The sequence below is a fragment of the Anolis sagrei genome, chromosome 7 (genome assembly GCF_037176765.1).
Source record: "Anolis sagrei isolate rAnoSag1 chromosome 7, rAnoSag1.mat, whole genome shotgun sequence".
Classification (NCBI taxonomy): domain Eukaryota; kingdom Metazoa; phylum Chordata; class Lepidosauria; order Squamata; family Dactyloidae; genus Anolis; species Anolis sagrei.
Window position 1 is genome coordinate 2,869,520 of NC_090027.1, and position 27,519 is coordinate 2,897,038.

Sequence of the window (27,519 nt, forward strand, 5' to 3'; positions counted from 1 at the left end):
AATTTCGAACTTTTTTAAAGAAAATTTTCGGAATTCTTTTAAAAATCGAAATGCAAAACCCCCCTAAAAACGAATCGAGTTTAGAAACATTTTTCCGTGGTTGCCCAGCCCTAGTAGTTACTGGGATGTATAGTTCTCCTACAATCAAAATATAAAGTTCGTTTGTGGGATTAACATAACTCAAAAACCACTGGACAAATTGCTGCCAAATTTGGCCACAGGACACCTACTAACCCGAGGAGTGATCATCACTCGAAAAAAATAATAATATTGTCACTTGTGAGTTGTAGTTGCTGGGATTTATAGTTCTCCTACAATCAAAGAGCATTCTGAACTCCACCAATGAGGAATTGAACCAAATATGGCACACAGAACTCCCACATAGAATAGAATCATAGAATCATAGAATCAAAGAGTTGGAAGAGACCTCTTGGGCCATCCAGTCCAACCCCATTCTGCCAAGAAGCAGGAATATTGCATTCAAATCACCCCTGGCAGATGGCCATCCAGCCTCTGCTTAAAAGCTTCCAAAGAAGGAGCCTCCACCACACTCCGGGGCAGAGAGTTCCACTGCTGAACGGCTCTCACAGTCAGGAAGTTCTTCCTCATGTTCAGATGGAATCTCCTCTCTTGTAGTTTGAAACCATTGTTCCGCGTCCTAGTCTCCAAGGAAGCAGAAAACAAGCTTGCTCCCTCCTCCTCCCTGTGGCTTCCTCTCACATATTTATTCATGGCTATCCTATCTCCTCTCAGCCTTCTCTTCTTCAGGCTAAACATGCCCAGTTCCCTAAGCCGCTCCTCATAGGCCTTGTTCTCCAGACCCTTGATCATTTTAGTCGCCCTCCTCTGGACACATTCCAGCTTGTCAATATCTCTCTTGGATTGTGGTGCCCAGAATTGGACACAATATTCCAGGTGTGGTCTAACCAAAGCAGAATAGAGCATGGGGAGCATGACTTCCTTAGATCTGGACACTATGCTCCTATTGATGCAAACAGAAAATATATGTCACTGATTGGTTGGGGGGGGGGCAAAATACTGTTTGCTTACCATTGAAAATCACCTAGGGCCGCCTCTGGCTGTGCCCATTGCAAATTGGGGTGGGGGTGTGAAGGCAGTGCTGATTGAAGGAATATTTTCCCAACAGTGGCTCATTCCATCCTGTATTGCTTGCGTCTCTCTGTCTCCTCAGATGTATGCTACGCTGAACATCCGCATTGTGTTGGTCGGCTTGGAGATCTGGACTTTTCAGAACAAGATCAGCCTCGAAGGAGGTGCCGCCGACGTTCTTGCCAACTTTGTGCAATGGCGAGAGCGGGACCTCATCTTGCGCAGGCGGCATGACAGCGCACAGCTTGTAATGTAAGGTCCTCTTCCTTTTCCATACATTCCCCATAAAAGGACTATGTTGTTGTATTCATACAACCATACCGTTGACTCTGTAGACTACATGCAGTTTGATCTCTCTTGAACTGCCATGGCTCAATGCTATGGCGGTTCAAGGAGTTGTAGTTTTGTAGCTGTCTCTCCAAACTCGAGAATAATTTTGCATTTTTAAAGACAACAGCAAAAGCACAAATAAATAAAAACACTTGGAGCCTGGGACTCTCATAATAAATCATACTAACACATAACGCAGTGGCGCAGTGGGTTAAAGCACTGAGCTGCTGAGCTTGTTGATCGAAAGGTCGCAGGTTCGATTCCGGGGAGCGGCGTGAGCTTCCGCTGTCAGCCCTAGCTTCTGCCAACCTAGCAGTTCAAAAACATGCAAATATGAGTAGATCAATAGGTACCGCTCCGGCGGGAAGGTAACGGCGCTCCATGCAGTCATGCCTGCCACATGACCTTGGAGGTGTCTACGGACAACGCTGGCTCTTCGGCTTAGAAATGGAGATGAGCACCACACCCCAGAGTCAGACATGACTGGACTTGATGTCAGGGGACTACCTTTACTTTACCTTTTTAACACGTAACGGTATTGGAATACCAGGCTAATTTCTATAGCAATCCACGTTTTTCATTTGAGTTGCTGTGGGTTTTCCAGGCTGTCTGGCCATGTTCCAGAAGTATTCTCTCCTGACGTTTCACCCACATCTATGGCAGGCATCCTCAGAGCTTGTGAGGTCTGTTGGAAACGAGGCAAGTGAGGTTTATATATCTGTGGAATGATGTCCAGGGTGGGAGAAAGAACTCTTGCCTGTTGGAGCCAAGTGTAAATGTTGCAGTTGGCCACCTTGATTAGCATTGAATAGCTTGCAGCTTCAAGGCTTGACTGCTTCCTGCCAGGGGGAATTCTTTGTTGATAGATGATTAGCTGACTCTGATTGTTTCTTCTCTGGAATTCCCCTGTTTTGTGACTGTTGTTCTTTCTTTGTTGTTGTTCATTCGACTCTTTGTGACCTCATGGACCAGCCCACGCCAGAGCTCCCTGTCGACTGTCACCACCCCCAGCTCCTTCAAGGTCAGTCCAGTCACTTCAAGGATGCCATCCATCCATCTTGCCCTTGGTCGGCCCCTCTTCCTTTTGCCTTCCACTTTCCCCAGCATCATTCCCTTCTCTAGGCTTTCCTGTCTCCTCATGATGTGGCCAAAGGACTTCAACTTTGTCTCTAGTATCTTTCCCTCCAATGAGCAGCCGGGCTTTCTTTCCTGGAGGATGGACTGGTTGGATCTTCTCGCAGTCCAAGGCACTCTCAGCACTTTCCTCCAACACCACAGCTCAAAAGCGCCTCTCTTCCTTGGCTCAGCCTTCCCGAAGGTCCAGCTCTCACATCCGTAGGTGACTACTATGGGGAATCCCATGGCTTGGACTAGGCAATGGATCTTGGTTGCCAGTCTGATGTCTCTACTCTTGACTATTTTATCGAGACTGGACCTTGCTCTCCTCCCAAGAAGGAAGCGTCTTCTGATTTCCTGGCCACAGTCTGCATCTGCACTCATCTTTGCACCTAGAAATACAAACCCTGTCACGGCCTCCACGGTTTCTCCCTCTATTTCCCAGTTGTCAATCATTCTTGTTGCCATCATCTTGGTTTTTTTGACGTTTAGCTGCAACCCGGCTTTTGCGCTTTCTTCTTTCCCCTTGATTAGAAGGCTCCTCAGCTCCTCCTCGCTTTCGGCCATCAGAGTGGTGTCATCTGCATATCTGAGGTTGTTAATGTTTCTTCCGGCAATTTTCACCCCAGCTTTGCATTCATCCAGCCCCGCACATCCTCGCATGATGTGTTCTGCATACACATTAAAAAGGTTGGGTGAGAGGATGCAGCCTTGCCGGACGCCTTTCCCAATCTTGAACCCGTCTCCTGTTCCGTGGTCAGTTCTGACTGTTGCTCCTTGGTCCTTGTACAGATCCCTCAGGAGAGAGGGAAGGGGGCTTGGGATGCCCATCCCACCAAGAACTTGCCACCATTGATTATGATCCACACAGTCAAAGGCTTTAGAAGAGTCAATAAAACAGAAATAGATCTTTTTCTGAGACTCCCGGCCTTTCTCCATTCTCCAGCATCCGGACATTGGCAATCTGGTCTCTGGTTCCTCTGCCTTTTCTAAACCCAGCTTGAACATCTGGCAACTCTCACTCCATGTATTGCTGGAGTCTTCCTCCTTGCAGGATCTTGAGCATTCCCTTCCTGGCATGAGGAGAAATAAGGGCCACTGTGCAGAAGTTTGAGAGTTTGAAGTTTGTACGGATGTTCTTTCTTTACTGTCCTGATTTTAGAGGGTTTTTTTTAAATACTGGTAGCCAGATTGCGTTTATGTTCATGGTTTCCTCCTTCCTGTTGATATTGTCCACAGGCTTCATGTGGATTTCAATGTCTTCTCTGTGTAGCCTGACATGGTAGTTCTCAAAATTTTCTTGCCTAGGTTATTTTTATTTTGAAACTCACTTTGTGGGTGTTTTGCACCTGTTTTCCTGCTCTTCGTTGCTGGGGTCTTCCTCTTTAATATATTTTATTTGGAAGAGAGAAAGCAAAAGCCCTGTTTATTTATTTATTTGGGGTTCTTTTACCCCGCCCTTCTCACCCCGAAGGGGACTCAGGGCGGCTTACAAAAGGAAAGGCACAATTTGATGCCTGCATCATAAAAACAATCAAACACAGAATTACATCAATACACAGTTAACAACAAATATACATTATACCCATAAAATCAATAAAATCAATAAAACCAAATACAAACCCAATTTCTCCTCTTACATGGTCAGCGTTCGCTACTCATAGATCTAGTTTTACGTTCCACTTCATCAATCCTGCTGGTCTTACTCGCCTGGTTGTCTGATTTAGTTGCCGGAGTGCCCAAAGACCTGGTCCCATAACCAAGTCTTCACCCTTCTCCTAAAGGCGAGGAGGGATGATGATGCCCTGATTTCCCCCAGGAGTGAGTTCCACAGGTGAGGGGCCACCACTGAGAAAGCCCTGCTCCTCGTCCCCACCAGCCTCACTTGTGACAGTGGTGGGGTCGATAGCAGGGCCTCCCCAGATGATCTTAGACTCCGGGGTGGGACGTAGAGGGAGATACGTTCGGACAGATACACTGGACCGGAACCGTACAGGGTTTTGTAGGTCAAAACCAGCACCTTGAATTGTGCTTGGAACTGAATCGGCAGCCAGTGGAGCTGGCACAGCAGGGGGGTGGTATGCTCCCTGTATGTCGCTCCGGTGAGCAATCTGGCTGCCGCTCGCTGGACTAGTCAAAGTTTCCAAACAGTCTTCAAGGGCAACCCCACGTAGAGCGCATTGCAGTAGTCTATTCGGGATGTAACAAGAGCATGGACCACTGTGGCCAGATCAGACTTCCCGAGGTACGGGCGCAACTGGTGCACAAGTTTTAATTGCGCAAAAGCTCTCCCAGCCACCGCTGAGACCTGGGGTTCCAGGCTCAGCGGTGAGTCCAGGATCACTCCCAAGCTGCGAACCTGCGTCTTCAGGTTGCTTTTTGACAAGGACTTCTATTTTTCTCTAGTCTTCAAAATGACATAACTTGCCTCTCTTTGCTTGCAATAGTTTAAGACAGAGAATCAACGTGTGCTTCCTGCCAATGATTAATTAGACACCCACAATTAGGAATATTTTGTATTTAATTTAGGACAAAAGGATTTGGCGACGTTGCAGGAATGGCCTACGTGGGAACGATCTGTTCCAAGAGCAACGCCGGAGGGATTAACGTGGTAAGATATCATGCCTTTGAGCAAAGTTCAGAATTATGCATGCCAGGTTGTGATGTTCAACCCCATCTTTTACAACAAATTTGACAGAAAAAGCAATTCAATACATGGTAACGTTATGTAGTAATTACCATATTTACGAATTTAGCACCCAGACATCGCAATGTATTGGAACAGCTCTGGATCTTTTATTTATATCCCACCACCATCTCCCAGAGAAATTTGAGGTGGGTCACAAAACACTCAAGGTGTGAGATGCAAAATGCAACAAGTGCAAAACAAAACATAGAATATAGAGCCATGTTCTAGAGGCATTTCTCCTGACGTTTCGCCTGCATCTATGGCAAGCATCCTCAGAGGTGTGAGGTCTGCTGGAAGTAGGAAAAATGGGTCCAGCAGACCTCACACCTCTGAGGATGCTTGCCATAGATGCAGGCGAAACGTCAGGAGAAATGCCTCTAGAACATGGCTCTATAGCCCGAAAAAACCCACAAGAACCTAGTGATTCCAGCCATGAAAGCCTTCGACAATACATAAAACATAGAATCATAGAATCCTAGAATCCTAGAATCAGAGAGTTGGAAGAGACCTCATGGGCCATAATCCAGTCCAACCCCATTCTGCCAAGAAGCAGGAATATTGCATTCAAATCACCCCTGACAGATGGCCATCCAGCCTCTGTTTAAAAACTTCCAAAGAAGGAGCCTCCACCACACTCCGGGGCAGAGAGTTCCACTGCTGAACAGCTCTCACATAGAATCCTAGAGTTGGAAGAGACCTCCTGGGCAATCATCCCGTCCAACCTCATTCTGCCAAGAAGCAGGAATATTGCATTTAAATCACCCCTGACAGATGGCCATCCAGCCTCTGTTTCTAAGCTTCCAAAGAAGGAGCCTCCACCACACTCCGGGGCAGAGAGTTCCACTGCTGAACAGCTCTCACATAGAATCCTAGAGTTGGAAGAGACCTCCTGGGCAATCATCCAGTCCAACCTCATTCTGCCAAGAAGCAGGAATATTGCATTCAAATCACCCCTGACAGATGGCCATCCAGCCTCTGTTTAAAAACTTCCAAAGAAGGAGCCTCCACCACACTCTGGGGCAGAGAGTTCCACTGCTGAACAGCTCTCACATAGAATCCTAGAGTTGGAAGAGACCTCCTGGGCAATCATCCAGTCCAACCCCATTCTGCCAAGAAGCAGGAATATTGCATTTAAATCACCCCTGACAGATGGCCATCCAGCCTCTGTTTAAAAACTTCCAAAGAAGGAGCCTCCACCACACTCTGGGGCAGAGAGTTCCACTGCTGAACAGCTCTCACATAGAATCCTAGAGTTGGAAGAGACCTCCTGGGCAATCATCCAGTCCAACCCCATTCTGCCAAGAAGCAGGAATATTGCATTTAAATCACCCCTGACAGATGGCCATCCAGCCTCTGTTTCTAAGCTTCCAAAGAAGGAGCCTCCACCACACTCCGGGGCAGAGAGTTCCACTGCTGAACAGCTCTCACATAGAATCCTAGAGTTGGAAGAGACCTCCTGGGCAATCATCCAGTCCAACCTCATTCTGCCAAGAAGCAGGAATATTGCATTCAAATCACCCCTGACAGATGGCCATCCAGCCTCTGTTTAAAAACTTCCAAAGAAGGAGCCTCCACCACACTCTGGGGCAGAGAGTTCCACTGCTGAACAGCTCTCACATAGAATCCTAGAGTTGGAAGAGACCTCCTGGGCAATCATCCAGTCCAACCCCATTCTGCCAAGAAGCAGGAATATTGCATTTAAATCACCCCTGACAGATGGCCATCCAGCCTCTGTTTAAAAACTTCCAAAGAAGGAGCCTCCACCACACTCTGGGGCAGAGAGTTCCACTGCTGAACAGCTCTCACATAGAATCCTAGAGTTGGAAGAGACCTCCTGGGCAATCATCCAGTCCAACCCCATTCTGCCAAGAAGCAGGAATATTGCATTTAAATCACCCCTGACAGATGGCCATCCAGCCTCTGTTTCTAAGCTTTCAAAGAAGGAGCCTCCACCACACTCCCTCCGGGGCAGAGAGTTCCACTGCTGAACGGCTCTCACAGTCAGGAAGTTCTTCCTCGTGTTCAGATGGAATCTCCTCTCTTGTAGTTTGAAGCCATTTGCATCATAATTCCAATTGCTTGCCATCTGTTCAATGGAGGATTTCCACTCCGGTAGGAAGTATCATAGCAATGAAGATGGAAAATAAGGTTGGGGCAATAACACATCCCTGTTTGACACCCGATTCCACCTTAAAAGGGTCACTTTGGGAGCCATTGGGAATATCTGTGTAGTTAGACCATAGCCTGTCTTGCCAGAGAAAAGCCATGAACATATTCCTTACCTGAGTCCAAAGCAAATGCTGACAGCCACCAGGGAGTAGGATGTTCCTTCCACGTGGCCGTGATAGTGGCAATGCTCCTACAAGGATGGAAAGCAACCGAGAAAGGAAGACTGAGAAAGACATGGAAAAGTTCCACTGCAGAAGATTAAGGAATCAATCCCACACTGTACCCACAAATCATAGAATAATAGAATCCTAGAGTTGGAAGAGACCTCCTGGGCAATCATCCAATCCAACCCCATTCTGCCAAGAAGCAGGAATATTGCATTTAATCACCCCTGACAGATGGCCATCCAGCCTCTGTTTCTAAGCTTCCAAAGAAGGAGCCTCCACCACGCTCCGGGGCAGAGAGTTCCACTGCTGAACGGCTCTCCCAGTCAGGAAGTTCTTCCTCATGTTCAGATGGAATCTCCTTTCCTGTAGAATCCTAGAATCCTAGAGTTGGAAGAGACCTCCTGGGCCATCCAGTCCAACCCCATTCTGCCAAGAAGCAGGAATATTGCATTCAAATCACCCCTGACAGATGGCCATCCAGCCTCTGTTTCTAAGCTTCCAAAGAAGGAGCCTCCACCACCACAGAGAGTTCCACTGCTGAACGGCTCTCACAGTCAGGAAGTTCTTCCTCATGTTCAGGTGGAATCTCCTTTCTTGTAGTTTGAAGCCATTGTTCCCTTGCGTCCTAATCTCCAGGGAAGCAGAGAACAAGCTTGCTCCCTCTTCCTCCCTGTGGCTTCCTCTCACATATTTATACATGGCTCTCATCATATCTCCTCTCAGCCTTCTCTTTTTCAGGCTAAACATGCCCAGCTCCTTAAGCCGCTCCTCATAGGGGTTGTTCTCCAGACCCTTGATCATTTCAGTCGCTCTCCTCTGGACACATTCCAGCTTGTCAATATCTCTCTTGAATTGTGGTGCCCAGAATTGGACACAATATTCCAGGTGTGGTCTAACCAAGGCAGAATAGGGCATGGGGAGCATGACTTCCCTGGACCTAAACACTAGGCTCCTCTTGATGCAGGCCAAAATCCCATTGGCTTTTTTTGCCAATGAGTAGACAATGAGCCATCAACATAACATTTGTCTATGAGTCTATACTGAACATCCACAGGTTCTGGAGGTCCTGCAACCCAACCCTTTAATTTTCTCTGTGTCCCTTTCTTTGGTAGTTTGGCCCCATCAGTGTCCAGATGTTTGCCTCCATTGTGGCTCACGAGCTCGGCCACAACCTGGGAATGAACCACGATGATGAACGGCACTGCCACTGCCCGACGGATAACTGCATCATGAAATCGAAAGCATCGTGAGTAGTTACTGAATTTGGGTTCAGGGAGCTTCTGGACAGGATGGAAGGACAATATCATGATTCTCTTAAGGCTACGAGATTGCATCTCCCAATCCAATGGAACCATTAGGCATGAGTGATGGGACCTCCAGTTCAACAATATCTTGAGGGGCTGCATTTGGCCAACGCAAAGTGTGGAGGAATGTAACTGCTGGTTGCAGGATGGGAAAGGTCTTCAGGCTACATCTACACTGCCATACAAAATCCAGATTACCTGCTTTGAACTGGATTATATGGCAGTGTAGACTCATATAATCCAGTTCAAAGCTGATAATGTGGATTATCTGATTTGATCATCTGGATTATATGGCGGTGTAGATACAGCCTCAGAGGTTCCAATTACAGGCCCCTTCTACACTGGCATATAAAATCCACATTATCTGCTTTGAACTGGATTATATGGCAGTATAGACTCATATAATCCAGTTCAAAGCAGATAATGTGGATTAACTGATTTGATCATCTTGATTATATATCAGTGTAGAGCCAGCATCAGAGGCTCCAATTACAGGCTGCTTCTACACTGCCATATAAAATCCAGATTATCTGTTTTGAACTGGATTATTTGGCAGTGTAGACTCATATAATCCAGTTCAAAGCAGATAATGTGGATTCTATTGCAGTGTAGATCCAGCCTCAAAGGCTTCAATTACAAGCCCCTTCTACACTGCCATATAAAATCCAGATTATCCTCTTCGATCTGGATTATAAAGCAGTGTAGACTCATATAATCCAGTTCAAAGCAGATAATGTCGATTATATTGCAGTGTAGATCCAGCCTCAGAGGCTCCAATTACAGTCCACTTCCACACTGCCATATAAAATCCAGATTATCTGTTTTGAACTGGATTATAAAGCAGTGTAGACTCATATAATCCAGTTCAAAGCAGATAATGTGGATTAACTGATTTGATCATCTCTATTATATATCAGTGTAGAGCCACCCTCAGAGGCTCCAATTACAGACCGCTTCCACACTGCCATAAAAAAATCCAGATTATCTGCTTTGAACTGGATTATATGGCAGTGTAGAATCATATAATCCGGTTCAAAGCAGATAATGTGGATTATCTAATTTGATCATCTGGATTATATGGCAGTGTAGATCCAGCCTCAGAGGCTCCAATTACGGGCCCCTTCTACACTGGCATATAAAATCCAGATTATCTGCTTTGAACTGGATTATATTAGCCTACACCGCCATATAATCCAGTTCAAAGCATATAATCTGGATTTTATATGTCATTGTAGAAGGGTCCTAGGGCACTTCCAGGCAGGCCCTATATCCCAGGATCTCATCCCAGGTTTTCTGCTTTAAACTGGATTATATGAGTCCCTACTGCCAGGTAATCTGAGATAAACAGAAAACCTGGGATCAGATCCTGGGATATAGGGTCCGTCTGGAAGGGTCTTTAGAAGCCTTTTGTAGATATTGCTTGATGAAAGCTAAGATGCATCTCCACTGTAGCTTTAATGCAGTTTGATACCACTTTAACTACAATTGCCCAATACTGTGGAATCATGCTTCCTTGGAGACTAGAACGCGGAACAATGGCTTCAAACTACAAGAGAGGAGATTCCATCTGAACATTAGGAAGAACTTCCTGACTGTGAGAGCTGTTCAGCAGTGGAACTCTCTGCCCCGGAGTGTGGTGGAGGCTCCTTCTTTGGAAGCTTTTAAACAGAGGCTGGATGGCCATCTGCCAGGGGTGGTTTGAATGCAATATTCCTGCTTCTTGGCAGAATGGGGTTGGACTGGATGATGGCCCAGGAGGTCTCGTCCAACTCTTGGATTCTAGGATTCTAGGAGAGGATGGATGGCCATCTGTCAGGGGTGATTTGAATGCAATATTCCTGCTTCTTGGCAGAATGGGGTTGGACTGGATGATGGCCCAGGAGGTCTCTTCCAACTCTAGGATTCTAGGATTCTAGGAGAGGATGGATGGCCATCTGTCAGGGGTGCTTTGAATGCAATATTCCTGCTTCTTGGCAGAATGGGGTTGGACTGGAGGATGGCCCAGGAGGTCTCTTCCAACTCTTGGATTCTAGGATTCTAGGAGAGGATGGATGGCCATCTGTCAGGGGTGCTTTGAATGCAATATTCCTGCTTCTTGGCAGAATGGGGTTGGACTGGAGGATGGCCCAGGAGGTCTCTTCCAACTCTTGGATTCTAGGATTCTAAGAGAGGATGGATGGCCATCTGTCAGGGGTGATTTGAATGCAATATTCCTGCTTCTTGGCAGAATGGGGTTGGACTGGATGATGGCCCAGGAGGTCTCTTCCAACTCTAGGATTCTAGGATTCTAGGAGAGGATGGATGGCCATCTGTCAGGGGTGCTTTGAATGCAATATTCCTGCTTCTTGGCAGAATGGGGTTGGACTGGAGGATGGCCCAGGAGGTCTCTTCCAACTCTTGGATTCTAGGATTCTAGGAGAGGATGGATGGCCATCTGTCAGGGGTGCTTTGAATGCAATATTCCTGCTTCTTGGCAGAATGGGGTTGGACTGGAGGATGGCCCAGGAGGTCTCTTCCAACTCTTGGATTCTAGGATTCTAGGAGAGGATGGATGGCCATCTGTCAGGGGTGCTTTGAATGCAATATTCCTGCTTCTTGGCAGAATGGGGTTGGACTGGAGGATGGCCCAGGAGGTCTCTTCCAACTTTTGGATTCTAGGATTCTAGGAGAGGATGGATGGCCATCTGTCGGGGGTGCTTTGAATGCAATATTCCTGCTTCTTGGCAGAATGGGGTTGGACTGGAGGATGGCCCAGGAGGTCTCTTCCAACTCTTGGATTCTAGGATTCTAGGAGAGGATGGATGGCCATCTGTCGGGGGTGCTTTGAATGCAATATTCCTGCTTCTTGGCAGAATGGGGTTGGACTGGAGGATGGCCCAGGAGGTCTCTTCCAACTCTTTGATTCTAGGATTCTATGCGCTTTGCATTTTGATGAGACACTAAAAGTCTTTGGCGAAGAAGCCTGAATTCCTTGTAAAACAACAACTCCCACAATTCCCAAACACCGAGTTGTTTAAATTAATTAATTAAATTAATTGAATTAAAAGTGGTGTCAAACTGCAATAATTCTACAGTGCAGAAGTACCCCTGGTTGAAAAAAATAAACCATTTGGAATTAGAGTGGCCTTAATTCGTTTTTAATCTGCCATGTTGACAGAGGAGCCAGAAACTTCAGCAGCTGCAGCGAGGAAGACTTTGAGAAGCTCACCCTGAACAAGGGGGGAAGTTGCCTTCTCAATATCCCCAGACCGGAGGAAACCTATAGTATCCCCTACTGTGGCAACAAATTGGTGGACGCAGGAGAGGAGTGTGACTGTGGCTCCCCAGAGGTGAGTAACGATGGTGGCATACCATTGGGGTAAGCAACTATGGGGTGCTACTCTTATGGGAGTTTGGGAGGCATTGTGAAGCATCTGCTTTGGGAAAAGATCTCCCCTGTGTCAATAGTTCTCTAGGGAAAAAAATGGGCCAAAATGTCCTTGTTCTGGGACAGCCGCACTAGGAGTTCCGGCTTATCTTGCTATTTGTTGATTGCTGCATGTATTTTAAAGTTCTATGCCTTTGCAGTTAGATGGCTTTCCCTACTTTGCAGCTATTGGGTCAATTGCAGCCAGGCTGTTAACAGGAGCGGCACTCAGAGAGCATTACTTTACTTACTTAGGCGATCCCTCGCTTTCCGAGGATGATTGTCTTCCAATATTCTTGTGGGTCCGTATGTGGCTGTGGAGCCCTATTCTTGACACGCATGTTCTCCCACAGTGTGAACATCAGTTTCCAGGTGGAAGGTGGTCCCAGTCAGGTTTGGCTTCATTCACTTCCTCTTGGCACGTTTCCCCCTTCCTCCCTCCATTCATACCTCTTCGAATTCCACAGCACTGCTGGTCACAGCTGACCTCCAGTTATAGCACTCAAGGGCCAGGGCTTCCCAGTTCTCAGTGTCTATGCCAGAGTTTTTAAGGTTGGCTTTGAGCCCATCTTTAAATCTCTTTTCCTGTCCTCCAACATTCCGTTTTCCGTTCTTGAGTTTGGAGTAGAGTAACTGCTTTGGGAGACGGTGGTCGGGCATCCGGACAACGTGGCCGGTCCAGCGGAGTTGATGGCGGAGGACCATTGCTTCAATGCTGGTGGTGTTTGCTTCTTCCAGCACGCTGACGTTTGTCTGCTTGTCTTCCCAAGAGATTTGCAGGATTTTCCGGAGGCAGCGCTGATGGAATCGTTCCAGGAGTTGCATGTGACGTCTGTAGACAGTCCACGTTTCGCAGGCATAGAGCAGGGTTGGGAGGGGAATAGCTTTATAGACAAGCACCTTGGTATCCCTACAGATGTCCCGGTCCTCAAACACTCTCTGCTTCATTCGGAAAAATGCTGCGCTTGCAGAGCTCAGGCGGTGTTGTATTTCGGCATTGATGTTGACTTTGGTGGAGAGGTGGCTGCCAAGGGAGCAGAAATGGTCAACATTTTCTAATGTTACACCATTAAGCTGTATCGCTGGCATTGGAGAGGGGTTGGCTGGTGCCTGCTGGAAAAGCACCTTGGTTTTTTCAATGTTCAATGACAAGCTGAGCTTCTCGTATGCTTCTGCAAAGGTGTTTAGAGTGGCTTGTAGATCTTCTTCTGAATGCGCACAGATGACGTTGTCATCAGCATACTGGAGTTCTATAACAGATGTTGTTGTGACCTTGGTTTTGGCTTTCAGTCTGCTGAGGTTGAATAGCTTGCCATCTGTCCGATAGATGATTTCCACTCCGGTGGGAAGCTTCCCATCAACAAGGTGAAGTATCATAGCGATGAAGAGGGAGAATAGAGTTGGGGCAAGAACACATCCCTGTTTGACACCTGATTCCACCTTAAATGGGTCACTTTGGGAGCCATTGCTGTCCACTCCTCTGTTGCGTGAGCTCCACTGGCTGCTAATCTGCAACCAGGCACAATTCAAAGTGCTGGCGTTAGCCTTTAAAGCCCTAAACGGTTCTGGCCCGACCTATCTGTCCAAACGCATCACCCCCTATGAACCAGTTAGGACATTAAGATCGTCCAGGGAGGCCCTGCTCTCGATCCCGCCAGCCTCACAAGCACGGCTGGCGGGGACGAGAGACAGGGCCTTCTTTGTGGTGGTCCCTCAGCTGTGGAACGCCCTCCCCACAGACATTAGATCAGCCCCCTCCCTACTGGCATTCAGGAGAAGAGTGAAGACCTGGCTCTTTGAACAGGCGTTTAATTAAGCAGTGCAATTAAGTGATTGATTACTGAAACATGGAATAATGGACAAGGCGATCGGATTATGACTTTACTGATGAGACGTGGATTAGTTATATGGATGTATTGATGTTATATTGATGTATTGATGTATTGTTATATTGATGTAGTTCCCATGGTCATAGTTTTCTAAGATCTACAGAGACCCTCGCTGGAACACCCCAGCAAGCGAGAGTCCAAAAGTGGCAGGCTCAAACCCAGCACCTCAACCAATGGCTGATACCAAATGAGAGACTCCCTCCTGGGCACACAGAAGACTGGGCGACTTGGAAGACATTGAACAGACTGCGCTCTGGCACCACGAGATGCAGAGCCAACCTTCAGAAATGGGGCTACAAAGTAGAATCCTCGACATGCGAGTGCGGAGAAGAGCAAACCACTGACCACCTGCTGCAATGCAACCTGAGCCCTGCCACATGCACAAGGGAGGACCTTCTTGCGGCAACACATGCTAATGTTGTGCACTTTGTATACTGGTTTGGTTGTAAACTGCTCTGAGTCGCCTACGGGCTGAGAGAGAGAGCGGTATACAAATGAAGCAAGTAAATAAATAAATAAATAAATAAATAATTGCTTGTCAATTATTATTAGGTTCCCTAGTCCCGCCTCCTTCTTGGGCTTTGGAGGGAAGTGAGCCATTTTGTTAGTTAGTTAGTCTAAGCTAGGTTAGCCATGCTGGCCACACGACCGTGGAGGAGTCTACGGACAACGCCGGCTCTTTGGCTTAGAAATGGAGATAAGCACCAACCGCAGAGTTGGACACAATGGGACTTAATATCAGAGGAAACCTTTACATTTTTATAAGCTTCAAAGGAAAACAAGATCCACAAGTATATAAAAATCTACGAAACCAAACACTTGAATCTGGGAAGCAAGACAGCAGGAAAATCTCATAGGCAAATCTTGAGCTTGGGAAAAACTTGGTACATGAAACTAAGAGCACTTAACAACAACATTGACCCGACTGAGGCAACTCTGTCCCATGAATCATTGTAAACTGCAAGTCGCTTCTGGTGTGAGAGAATTGGGCATCTGCAAGGACGATGCCCAGGGGATGTTTGACCATCCTTGTGGGAGGCTTCTCTCATGTCCCCGCATGGGGAGCTGGAGCTGACAGAGGGAGCTCAACCCACTCTCCCCAGATTTGAACCTCCGACCTGTCAGTCTTCAGTCCTGCCGGCACAAGGGTTGAAACCCATTGCACTACCGGGGGCTCCTAAATCATACACTGCATAGATTAAAACCAAAAACATATAAACATTAACATAGTATTAAATATAATACTTGAGTAGTCAAACAGGGATGTGTTATTGCCCCAACTTGATTCTCCATCTTCATTGCTATGATACTTCACCTTGTTGATGGGAAGCTTCCCACCGGAGTGGAAATCATCTATCGGACAGATGGCAAGCTATTCAACCTCAGCAGACTGAAAGCCAAAACCAAGGTCACAACAATATCTGTTATAGAACTCCAGTATGCTGATGACAACGTTGTCTGTGCACATTCAGAAGAAGACCTACAAGAAACTCTAAACACCTTTGCAGAAGCATATGAGAAGCTTGACCTGTCATTGACCATTGAGAAAACTAAAGTGCTCTTCCAGCAGTCACCAGCCAACCCCTCTCCAATCTCAGAGATACAGCTTAATGGTATAACATTAGAAAATGTGGACCATTTTTGCTCCCTTGGCAGCCACCTCTCCATCAAAGTCAACATCGACACTGAAATACAACACTGCTTGAGCTCTGCGAGTGCAGCATTTTTCCGAATGAAGCAGAGAGTGTTTGAGGACCGGGACGTCCATGAGGAGACAAAGGTGCTTGTCTATAAAGCTATTGTCCTCCCAACCCTGCTATTTGCCTGCGAGACGTGGACTGTCTACAGACGTCACATGCAACTCCTGGAACGATTCCATCAGCGCTGCCTCCGGAAAATCCTGCAAATCTCTTGGGAAGACAGGCGGACAAACGTCAGTGTGCTGGAAGAAGCAAAGACCACCAGCATTGAAGCGATGGTCCTCCGCCATCAACTCTGCTGGACCGGCCACGTTGTCTGGATGCCCAACCACCGTCTCTACTCTGAACTTATGAATGGAAAACAGAATGTTGGAGGACAGGAAAAGAGATTCAAAGATGGGCTCAAAGCCAACCTTAAAAACTCTGGCATAGACACTGAGAACTGGGAAGCCCTGGCCCTTGAGCGCTCCAGCTGGAGGTCAGCTGTGACCAGCAGTGCTGCAGAATTTGAGAAGGCATGAATTGAGGATGAGAGAAACGTGTCAAGAGGAAGGCGCGTCAAGCCAACCCTGATCGGGACCGCCTTCCACCTGGAAACCAATGCCCACACTGCGGGAGAAGATGCAGGTCAAGAATAGGGCTTCACAGTCACCTACGGACTCACAAGAATTCTGATCCTGGAAGACTATCATATTTGGCCAACAAGGGATCGCCTAAGTAAGCAAGTAAGTAAATAAGTAAGTATTAGAAGTATTGTATATACTTGAGTAGAAGTAGGAACAAAAATCGAATCCACAAAAATCAAAACTGCAGATGTGGAGGTCTCACCATAATCTCCATTCCAAATTGTGTGTGTGTGTGAATATATAAATAGAGATAATGTTGTTCTCCTGTCTCATTCGTTTTCTCCTAACTTTCCAGGAATGTAAAACGGATCCTTGCTGTGAACCTGGAACGTGCAAACTGCGCCCAGGGGCTGAGTGTGGTTACGGAGACTGCTGTCGCAATTGTCACGTAAGACAAGTTCATACAAGAAAAGGGAGGGTGCAAGGAAACGTTCACATTTTTTAACGAAGAGGTTTCAAGGGCGAGTATACGTTTTGGGAACTGCAATTTCAACTTCAACTTCAAAGAAACATTTAAAAACTCTGCTAGCTAAATATATGTTTTTGTGCAATGGCATGTCTTTGTCCCTGGCAGTTCAAAGACATGGTTTATCAGTTTAACAGCTGAGTTACCTGTGTGCCATTACATGAGTGCTTGTGAACATCACTTTTTCAAAGGGTTGACTTCTAACAAGGCCGTGCCAAAAGGTGTTTTATTTATTTATTTATTTCATCTACTTATACCCCGCCCTTCTCACCCCGGGGGGGACTCAGGGCGGCTTACAGAGGAGGCACAATTAGATGCCCAAATCACACAACAACAATACAAAATATAACAATTCAACAATTAAAATGAAACATCAATACCTATTAAAATCATAAAAACTATCTCATGTCAGAGTCCATATATCAGAGTCCATATATCCATTTCATTCCATTGTCCTTGTCTATCGACAGGTCCTTTAGTCAGTTGTCAGCATGGCCAAAAGCTTGGTCCCACATCCAGGTCTTTAGTTTTTTCCTAAACGCTAGAAGGGAAGTCGTTGATCTGATCTCCCCGGGGAGTGAGTTCCACAGGTGGGGGGCCACCACTGAGAAGGCCCTGCTCCTCGTCCCCGCCAGCCTCACTTGTGCCACTGGCGGGGTCGAGAGCAGGGCCTCCCCAGAAGATCTTAAACTTCGAGGTGGGATGTAGAGGGAGATCCGTTCGGACAAATACACTGGGCCGGAACCGTATAGGGTTTTGTAGGTCAAAACCAGCACTTTGAATTGTGCTCGGAATTGGATCGGCAGCCAGTGGAGCTGGCGCAACAGGGGGGTGGTGTGCTCCCTGTACGCCGCTCCGGTGAGCAATCTGGCTGCTTCTCGCTGGACTAGTTGAAGTTTCCGAGCAGTCTTCAAAGGCAACCCCACGTAGAGTGCGTTGCAGTAATCCAACCGGGATGTGACAAGAGCGTGGACCACCGTGGCCAGATCCGACTTCCCAAGGTACGGGCGCAGCTGGCGCACAATTTTAATTGTGCGAAAGCTCTCCCGGCCACCGCTGAGACCTGGGGCTCCAGGCTCAGCGATTAGTCCAGGATCACTCCCAAGCTGCGAAGTGTTCTCCAGATGTTCATGGAGATTCAAATTTGCCAATAGAATATGGCATCATTTTTCCTTTTCAAAAAAGTTATGAATGTCATTTTCCCTAAAGATAAGAAATTATTTCCATGTAGCTTCAAACAATTTTTCTTCCATTTATCCTCTCTCTAACTTTGTATGTTAATTTTTATAGTTACAGCTATGGCCCATATTCTGCTAATCCAATTCTATATCGATACATTTTATTATTTGTTTCCATGCTTAGATCATCTCCATCCTTGCAGCGTGTTGCAACTCAGAGTAAGCTTCACCTTGCTTCCAAACATCACCACACAAGAGCTGTAGTTTTATAGTTAATTGAGGAAAAAATCCAAGTCAAAATAAAGAATAAGCATTGCAGAGATTAAGATTAAATGCAGAATACAGTTCCAAAGATCTTCAGGCAAAAGCAGGAGACACAATCCTATCGGCAAAGTTCAAACCAGAGTCCCAGGTACAAGCAATGAAACAATTGCCCATGAATCACAATGCTAGAAATCCCAAATGTGCAGCTTTCCAGGCTAAAGTTATTTCATGAAGCTTTCAGGCTAATAAGCTACGTTGAACTGACACTTTCCCTTAGTTTGCAAGAAGCCTAAATACCTTTCTAACATGAAAACATCACATGAAATCATTGCGATGACCTTTCACCGAGCTGGCCTCTCATCTGCTGGCCAGACGGGAACTCCGCCTGACCCGCAAATCAAGACGAGCTTGCTGGGTCAGGCCACTATCAAGGCTTTCAGTACTCTCAGTAGATTGGACTACTGTAATGCGCTCTACGTGGGGCTACCCTTGAAAACGGCTCGGAAATTTCAACTGGTCCAACGGGCAGCAGCCAGGATGTTAACTGGGGCTCCTTACAGAGAGAGGTCAACCCTCCTGTTCAAGGAGCTCCACTGGCTGCTGTTTATTTTCCGAGCCCAATTTAAGGTTCAGGTGCTTACCTACAAAGCCCTGAACGGTTTGGGACCATCCTACCTGCGTGACCGCATCTCCATTTATGAACCCACGCGCGCACTTCGTTCATCCAGAGAGGCCCTGCTCGCGATTCCGCCTGCATCGCAGGCACATCTGGTGGGGACGCGAGACAGGGCCTTTTCTGTGGTGGCCCCCCGACTCTGGAACACCCTCCCCAAAGATCTTAAACAGGCCCCTACGTTGGCAGTCTTTAGAAAGAACTTGAAGACTTGGCTGTTCCGATGTGCCTTTCCAGGGTAGGAATCCTCCAACAACAAGTCCCAGAACCACTTTATTAGAATTAAGATTGCTGGCACACTGCACACTGCACTTACCCTATAATCCTTATATATCACCTGTCACATCAGCACTTTTAATCTTGTACCATTACTCTGGCCCAGCCCAGTTTTGTTGTGTCTTAGTGCATTGTTTATTGCTTGTTGTTTAATATTGCTTTAATTGTTTTTAATTTCCTTTAGGTGTTGTATTGTTATGTTGTGTTTTGAGGCCTTGGCCTTTGTAAGCCGCATCGAGTCCTTCGGGAGATGCTAGCGGGGTACAAATAAAGTTAATAAAATAATAATAAATAATAGAGTCCCAGGTACAAGCAATGAAACAATCGCCCCATGAATCACAATGCAAGAAATCCCAAGCGTGCAGCTTTCCAGGCTAAGGTTATTTCATGAAGCTTTCAGGCTAATAAGATACATTGAACTGACGCTTTCCCTTGGTTTCAAGAAGCCTAAATACCTTTCTAACATGAAAACATCACATGAAATCATTGCGATGACCTTTCACCGAGCTGGCCTCTCGTCTGCCGGCCAAGCGAGAATTCCGCCTGGCCCGCAAATCAAGATGAGCTTGTTGAGTCAGGTCACTATCAAGGCTTTCAGTACTTTCAGTATCAACGTGGGAAGGAGGCAAATGCTTCCCCACCTGTTTGCTATCTCCTTCGTTAAAATTCTTTTCACTTGGGAAGCGCTGTGTTGATGTTGACTCTGCACTGTCTGGCTCTGCACTGTCTGTGCTGTCTGTGGGAGCCGCAGGCCCAGAGATATGAGGCATAGAAAAAGAGCCAGGAATCTGAATCCCATCATCCTCATCATCACAGAACATCTCGGCCACAACACAGCGCATACCAGAAAGACAGGACTTAGGGTCGGAGGAGGCAACCTATGGCGTCATGTAATAGAATTTCAGTGTATAATCTGGAATTCTACTTTTCTTACCTGAAATGACACATTAGTTATACTATAAAACTTGTGCAAGAAGTTGAGATTCCCTTTGGTTTCTTCTGGATGTGTGCATTACAACTTTGGTTCCTACCAACCATGTCCATTAACCATGGCCATTCTCTTTCTGCTTGGAATTATAGTACATGACCAAGGCCACAGAATGCCGTGAGAAGTCCAGCGAATGTGACCTTCCGGAATATTGCAATGGCACGTCGGCCTTCTGCCCGCAAGACGTCACCATTCAGAACGGCCACCCTTGCAAAAAAGGAGAAGCCTATTGCTACAACGGGGTCTGCCAGTACTACGAGGCACAATGCCAGGCTATCTTTGGCCCAAGTAAGAGGGACAGCTTTACATTATAGATATCCTGGTTTGGGCAACAAAGAGCCCAAACAGCCTGGGTGTTTTGGCTTTAAGTTGCTGCTTTTCAAGAATGTATTTATTTGTCGTGTCAGAACAACCAGTCAAATTATATTACATTTCTAACAGAACAAAGCAAACAAGCAGATTACAAAGTTTGTTAGTATGAGAGTTGATTAAATGTCCTTTGACCAGTATCTGGCCACTTGGAGTGCTTCTGGGGTTGCTGCAAGAAGGTCCTCCATGGTGCATGTGGCAGGGCTCAGGGTGCATTGCAGCAGGTGGTCAGTGGTTTGCTCCTCTCCACACTCGCATGTCGAGGATTCCACTTTGTAGCCCCATTTCTGAAGGTTGGCTCTGCATCTCGTGGTGCCAGAGCGCAGTCTGTTCAGCGCCTTCTAAGTCGCCCCGTCTTCTGTGTGCCCAGGGGAGGAGTCTCTCATTGGGTATCAGCCATTGGTTGAGGTTCTGGGTTTGGGCCTGCCACTTTTGGACTCTCGCTTGCTGAGGTGTTCCAGTGAGTGTCTCTGTAGATCTTACAGATCTTAGAAAGCTATTTCTAGATTTAAGTCGTTGACGTGCTGGCTGATACCCAAACAGGGGATGAGCTGGAGATGTCTCTGCCTTGGTCCTTTCACTATTGGCTGCTACTTCCCGGCGGATGTCAGGTGGTGCAATACCGGCTAGACAATGTAATTTCTCCAGTGGTGTAGGGCGCAGACACCCCATGATAATGCGGCATGTCTCATTAAGAGCCACATCCACTGCTTTAGTGTGGTGAGATGTGTTCCACACTGGGCATGCATACTCAGCAGCAGAGTAGCACAGCGCAAGGGCAGATGTCTTAACTGTATCTGGTTGTGATCCCCAGGTTGTGCCAGTCAGCTTTCGTATGATATTGTTTCTAGCACCCACCTTTTGCTTGATGTTCAGGCAGTGCTTCTTGTAGGTCAGAGCACGGTCCAGAGTGACTCCCAGATATTTGGGTGCGCTGCAATGCTCCAGTGGGATTCCTTCCCAGGTGATCTTCAGAGCTCGGGATGCTTGTCTATTCTTGAGATGAAAGGCACATGTCTGTGTTTTAGATGGATTAGGGATCAGCTGGTTTTCCCTGTAATAGGCAGTAAGAGCACCTAGAGCTTTGGAAAGCTTCTGTTCTACCATCCCAAAGCTCCCTGCTTGAGCAGTAATGGCATGATCATCAGCGTAGATGAAACTCTCTCTAATAATGACCAGCCACTGCCAGAAGGGACAGAGAGTTTTAAGAATGTAGAGATTTCTAGAGAGAATACAGCCAGTGAATAATAATAATAATAATAGAGTAAAATAAATATAACAGCAGTAATAGAATAAAATAATAAAATAAATGTAACAGTAGTAATTGAATAAAATAATAAATATAATAAAAGCAATAATAAAGAGTAAAGTAATAACAAATGTAATAAAAATAAGAATAATAGAATAAAATAATGTAAATGTAATAATAATAATAAATAGAGTGAAATAATAAATGTAATAATAATAATAATAATAATAATAATAATAATAATAGAGTCAAATGATAAATAACTTTGACTCGAGTATAAGCCAAGGGGGGCTTTTTTCTGCTTAAAAATGGCTGATAAACTCAGCTTATACTCAAGTATAAATAGTCGTCATTCACACACACACACACACAAACATATATTCATGCCCAGGGAGCCCCCGGTAATGCAGTGGGTTAAACCGCTGAACTGCTGAGCTTGTTGACCAAAAGGTTGCAGGTTCGACTCCAGGGAGCGGCATGAGCTTCCGCTGTCAGCCCCAGCTTATACCAACCTAGCAGTTTGAAAACATGCCAATGTGAGTAGATCAATAGGTAATGGTGCAGAAAGGTAATGGTGCTCTATGCAGTCATGCTGGCCACATGACCTTGGAGGTGTCTATGGACAATGCCGGCTCTTTGGCTTAGAAATGGAGATGAGCACCACAGACCCAGAGTCGGACACGACTAGAACTTAGCGTCAGGGGAAATCTTTATCTTTACTATATATGCATCCGTTATCGTTGACTTGGTTTCCCAAATCTGTATTTTCCAGAGGCAAAAGCTGCTCCCGAGATTTGCTTTTCTGCTGTGAATTCCAAAGGAGACAGATTTGGAAACTGCGGCTATCACAACTATGACTACAAGAAGTGCTCAAGCTCGTAAGTTGCACAGAGGTGCAGAGCTAAGGGTCATTTAATATGTGTTGGGATAGAGGGAGAAAATGCATTGAGATGCAGACATTTTCCAGCCAATGCGCATTTTATTTAGTTGGCTTTCAGGCTTTTGTGGTTGCAGTAAGTGTCGTCCGCATATCCTGTTTGCCTTTAATGTGGAATTACTTGCTGGGAGTTGTGATTTAGTTCCCTTAGGAGCTAAATTTATTTTTAAAAAACCTTGCAGGAACTCTCTGTGTGGAAAGCTGCAATGTGAGAATGTGAAAACGCTTCCGGTGTTTGGCATCGAACCTGCGTTCATCCAATCTCCGATCAAAGGCAGCACTTGCTGGGGAGTGGACTTCCAGCTCGGCTCGGACGTCCCTGATCCGGGGATGGTGAACGAAGGCACCAAATGCGCACCTGGGAAGGTAAGCTCGGGAAGGCCACCCCACCTCACCTAGACCATTGCGTGTGTTGCAACCCAGAGCAGGCAACGAGAGCATAAGATAACAATCCACCACACTTGACTGTGGGAAAAAACAATGCCTTTTTATTGATGAAAACTGGTTACAAAATAGAGGAAAATGCAAAGTCTTTACCCACTCTGGCTTCCTGTAACAGCCAGGATGGGCAGGGGTCTAGGATGCACGTGGTCGCTCTCGCCTCCCCAAGAACCTTGTCCACGTCCTTGAGCTGCACAGATTGAAACGAATCCATTCAAATCACCCCTGACAGATGGCCATCCAGCCTCTGTTTAAAAGCTTCCAAAGAAGGAGCCTCCACCACACTCTGGGGCAGAGAGTTCCACTGATGAACAGCTCTCACAGTGAGGAATCATAGAATCATAGAATCAAAGAGTTGGAAGAGACCTCCTGGGCCATCCAGTCCAACCCCATTCTGCCAAGAAGCAGGAATATTGCATTCAAATCACCCCTGACAAATGGCCATCCAGCCTCTGCTTAAAAGCTTCCAAAGAAGGAGCCTCCACCACACTCCGGGGCAGAGAGTTCCACTGCTGAACAGCTCTCACAGTGAGGAATCATAGAATCATAGAATCAAAGAGTTGGAAGAGACCTCATGGGCCATCCAGTCCAACCCCATTCTGCCAAGAAGCAGGAATATTGCATTCAAATCACCCCTGACAAATGGCCATCCAGCCTCTGCTTAAAAGCTTCCAAAGAAGGAGCCTCCACCACACTCTGGGGCAGAGAGTTCCACTGCTGAACAGCTCTCACAGTGAGGAATCATAGAATCATAGAATCAAAGAGTTGGAAGAGACCTCATGGGCCATCCAGTCCAACCCCATTCTGCCAAGAAGCAGGAATATTGTATTCAAATCACCCCTGACAGATGGCCATCCAGCCTCTGCTTAAAAGCTTCCAAAGAAGGAGCCTCCACCACACTCCGGGGCAGAGAGTTCCACTGCTGAACAGCTCTCACAGTCAGGAAGTTCTTCCTAATGTTCAGATGGAATCTCCTCTCTTGTAGTTTGAAGCCATTGTTCCGCGTTCTAGTCTCCAAGGAAGCATGATTCCACAGTATTGGGCAATTGTAGTTAAAGTGGTATCAAACTGCATTAAAGCTACAATGTAGACGCTTCTTAGCTTTCATCAAGCAATATCTACAAAAGGCTTCTAAAGACCCTTCCAGACAGACCCTATATCCCAGGATCTGATCCCAGGTTTTCTGTTTATCTCAGATTACCTGGCAGTAGGGACTCATATAATCCAGTTTAAAGCAGAAAACCTTGGATGAGATCCTGGGATAAAGGGCCTGCCTGGAAGTGCCCTAGGACCCTTCTACAATGACATATAAAATCCAGCCTCTGCTTAAAAGCTTCCAAAGAAGGAGCCTCCACCACACTCCGGGGCAGAGAGTTCCACTGCTGAACGGCTCTCACAGTCAGGAAGTTCTTCCTAATGTTCAGATGGAATCTCCTCTCTTGTAGTTTGAAGCCATTGTTCCGCGTCCTAGTCTCCAAGGAAGCAGAAAACAAGCTTGCTCCCTCCTCCTCCCTGTGGCTTCCTCTCACATATTTATACATGGCTATCATATCCCCTCTCAGCCTTCTCTTCTTCAGGCTAAACATGCCCAGCTCCCCAAGCCGCTCCTCATAGGGCTTGTTCTCCAGACCCTTGATCATTTTAGTCGCCCTCCTCTGGACACGAGTTCTTCCTAATGTTCAGGTGGAATCTCCTTCCTTTCCTGTAGTTTGAACCCATTGTTCCACGTCTTAGTCTAGCTCCAGTCCTAATCTAGATGAAGGGAAGTCATGGTGCCTCTCTATTTGGCTTTGGTGAGACCTCTTCACCTGGAATACTGTCAAATTCTGGGCACCACAACTTAAGAGAGATATTGACAAGCTGGAAGGCGTCCAGAGGAGAAGGGCAACTAAAATGATCAAAGGTCTGGAGACCATGAATTTCTCTGAAAGATCTGGGTGTTTTTAGACGATAGAAGAGAAGGTTGAGAGGGAATATCTGAAAGGATGCCATAAGGAAGGGGAGCAGGTTTGTTTTCTGTTGCCTTTTTGGAAAAATGGCTTTCATGACCTTTTTGAAAAGGAAAAATGATTTCATATCCTTTTGGCAAATGTGAAGATCTTGAGACTACCTTCTGAAAACCACCAGTGAAGGAAAGGCATGACCTTGTTAGAAGTCAATCCTTTGCAAAAGTGATGTTCACAAGCATTCATGTAATGGGAACAATAATGGACCTGGACAATGATGGATCTGAGCTCTGTGAGTGCAGCATTTTTCCGAATGAAGCAGAGAGTGTTTGAGGACCGGGACATCCATAGGGATACTAAGGTGCTTGTTTATAAAGCTAATGTCCTCCCAACCCTGCTATACGCCTACGAGACATGGACAGTCTAGAGACGTCACATGCAATCACATGAATGATTCCCTCAGCGCTGCATCCAGAAAACCCTGCAAATCTCTGGGGAAGACAAGCGGACAAACGTCAGCATGCTGGAAGAAGCAAAGACCACCAGCATTGAAGTGATGGTCCCCTGCCATCAACTCTGCTGGACCGGCCACGTTGTCCGGATGCCCGACCACCGTCTCCTAAAGCAGTTGCTCTACTCTGAACTCAAAAACGGAAAATGGAATGCTGGTGGGCAGGAAAAGAGATTGAAAGACAGGCTCAAAGCCAACCTTAAAAATTGTGGCATAGACACTGAGAACTGGGAAGCCCTGGACTTTGAGCACTCCAGTTGGAGGTCAGCTATGACCAGCAGTGCTGTAGAATTTGAAGAGGCACGAATGGAGTGTGAAAGAGAGTAACGTGCCAAGAGGAAGGCACATCAAGCCAACCCTGACCGGGACTGCCTTCCACCTGGAAGCCGATGCCCTCACTACAGGAGAAGCTGCAGATCAAGAATAGGTCTCCACAGCCATCTACGGACCCATTGCCAGGACACTGCACTTGGAGGACCATCATCCTTGGACTACGAGGGATCGCCTAAGTAAGTAAGTAAGTAAGTAAGTAAGGACCTGGACCCAACTTGGCACACAGAACCCCCATGACTAACTCAAGGGGTTTGAGGGGACTGACTCACCATAGTGGGAGTTGTAGTTCACCCTGCAGCCAGAGGGCACACTGAACCCCACCGATGATGCATCCAGACCAAACTTGCTCAGCGTCACAAAGTACTGATGGAATTTCTCAGGGGTTTTTTGGTCGCTCCTGTTGTGAGAGAATTGGCTGTCTGCAAGGACGTTGCCCAGGGGACACCCAGATGATTTGATGTTTTATCATCCTTGTGGGAGATTTCTCTAATGTCCCCGCATGAGGAGCTGGAGCTGATAGAGGGAGCTCATCCGCCTCTCCCCGGATTTGAACCTGTGACCTGTCGGTCTTCAGTCCTGTTGGCACAGGGCTTTAACCCACTGTGCCACCGGGGGCTATTTCTCAGGGTTAACCTGGCATGATGGGAGTTGTAGTTCACCCACAAACTTATGCGTTTTGGACAATTAGAAAACAGACTTTTTCAAATAACCCAGGCAGCACCTGGTACCCAAGCTAGTATACATTAAAAATTAAAGTATGTCTATTTTTGACCACTTTGGTCTTTCAAAGTGTATATTTAAGGTTCTTTTTATTGCAGATATGTAAGCACTATCAGTGTGTTGACGTGGCAGTTCTGGGCTATGACTGTGACATAAGCAATCAATGCAACGGCCAAGGGGTAAGTGAAACAAAATAATCTATATGATTTGTTTGAATGATAATTTAGTGATAGTAAACAGGAACCCTGAGGTCCTCCAGCTTTCCTCTCACTTAGGACTTGATCCTTGTCTTCATCGAGATGCTTGGGATTGAAAGTGGGGTCTTCTGTGTTGCTCCCCCACCCAACTAAGTTTTCTATCCGACTATTCCTTCTTTTTACATCAAAACAATATTCTTTAAAACAGGTGTGCAACAGCAATAAGAATTGCCACTGCAACTCAGGGTGGGCCCCTCCCTTCTGCAATGCCAAAGGATATGGTGGCAGCGTCGACAGCGGACCTCCGTATAATGGTAAGTCATGGGAGGAAAATAATGGCGTTCGTTTCTTTATATCCAAGAGTGTCAGGGTGGTGTACAATAAAAAACAATTTAGATCCATCAACAAGAATAACAATCATTCAAAAGATTACCGTTGCCTAAAGGGTGGAGGATTATCAGTATG

At 46.5% G+C, this 27,519-nt stretch overlaps 1 protein-coding gene across 1 annotated transcript in view; it reads left to right on the forward strand.

Annotated features, from left to right (window-relative positions):
• The window catches only part of ADAM9 (ADAM metallopeptidase domain 9), a 106,130-nt gene that overhangs the window by 63,431 nt on the left and 15,180 nt on the right, over window positions 1-27,519 (forward strand). The window contains exons 9-18 of the mRNA XM_067470646.1: window positions 1,193-1,362; window positions 5,086-5,167; window positions 8,694-8,827; window positions 12,043-12,214; window positions 16,802-16,894; window positions 20,444-20,639; window positions 22,742-22,847; window positions 23,089-23,272; window positions 26,956-27,036; window positions 27,263-27,368. Coding sequence (XP_067326747.1) covers window positions 1,193-1,362; window positions 5,086-5,167; window positions 8,694-8,827; window positions 12,043-12,214; window positions 16,802-16,894; window positions 20,444-20,639; window positions 22,742-22,847; window positions 23,089-23,272; window positions 26,956-27,036; window positions 27,263-27,368 — 1,324 coding nt within the window. The remainder of the gene's footprint in view (window positions 1-1,192; window positions 1,363-5,085; window positions 5,168-8,693; window positions 8,828-12,042; window positions 12,215-16,801; window positions 16,895-20,443; window positions 20,640-22,741; window positions 22,848-23,088; window positions 23,273-26,955; window positions 27,037-27,262; window positions 27,369-27,519) is intronic.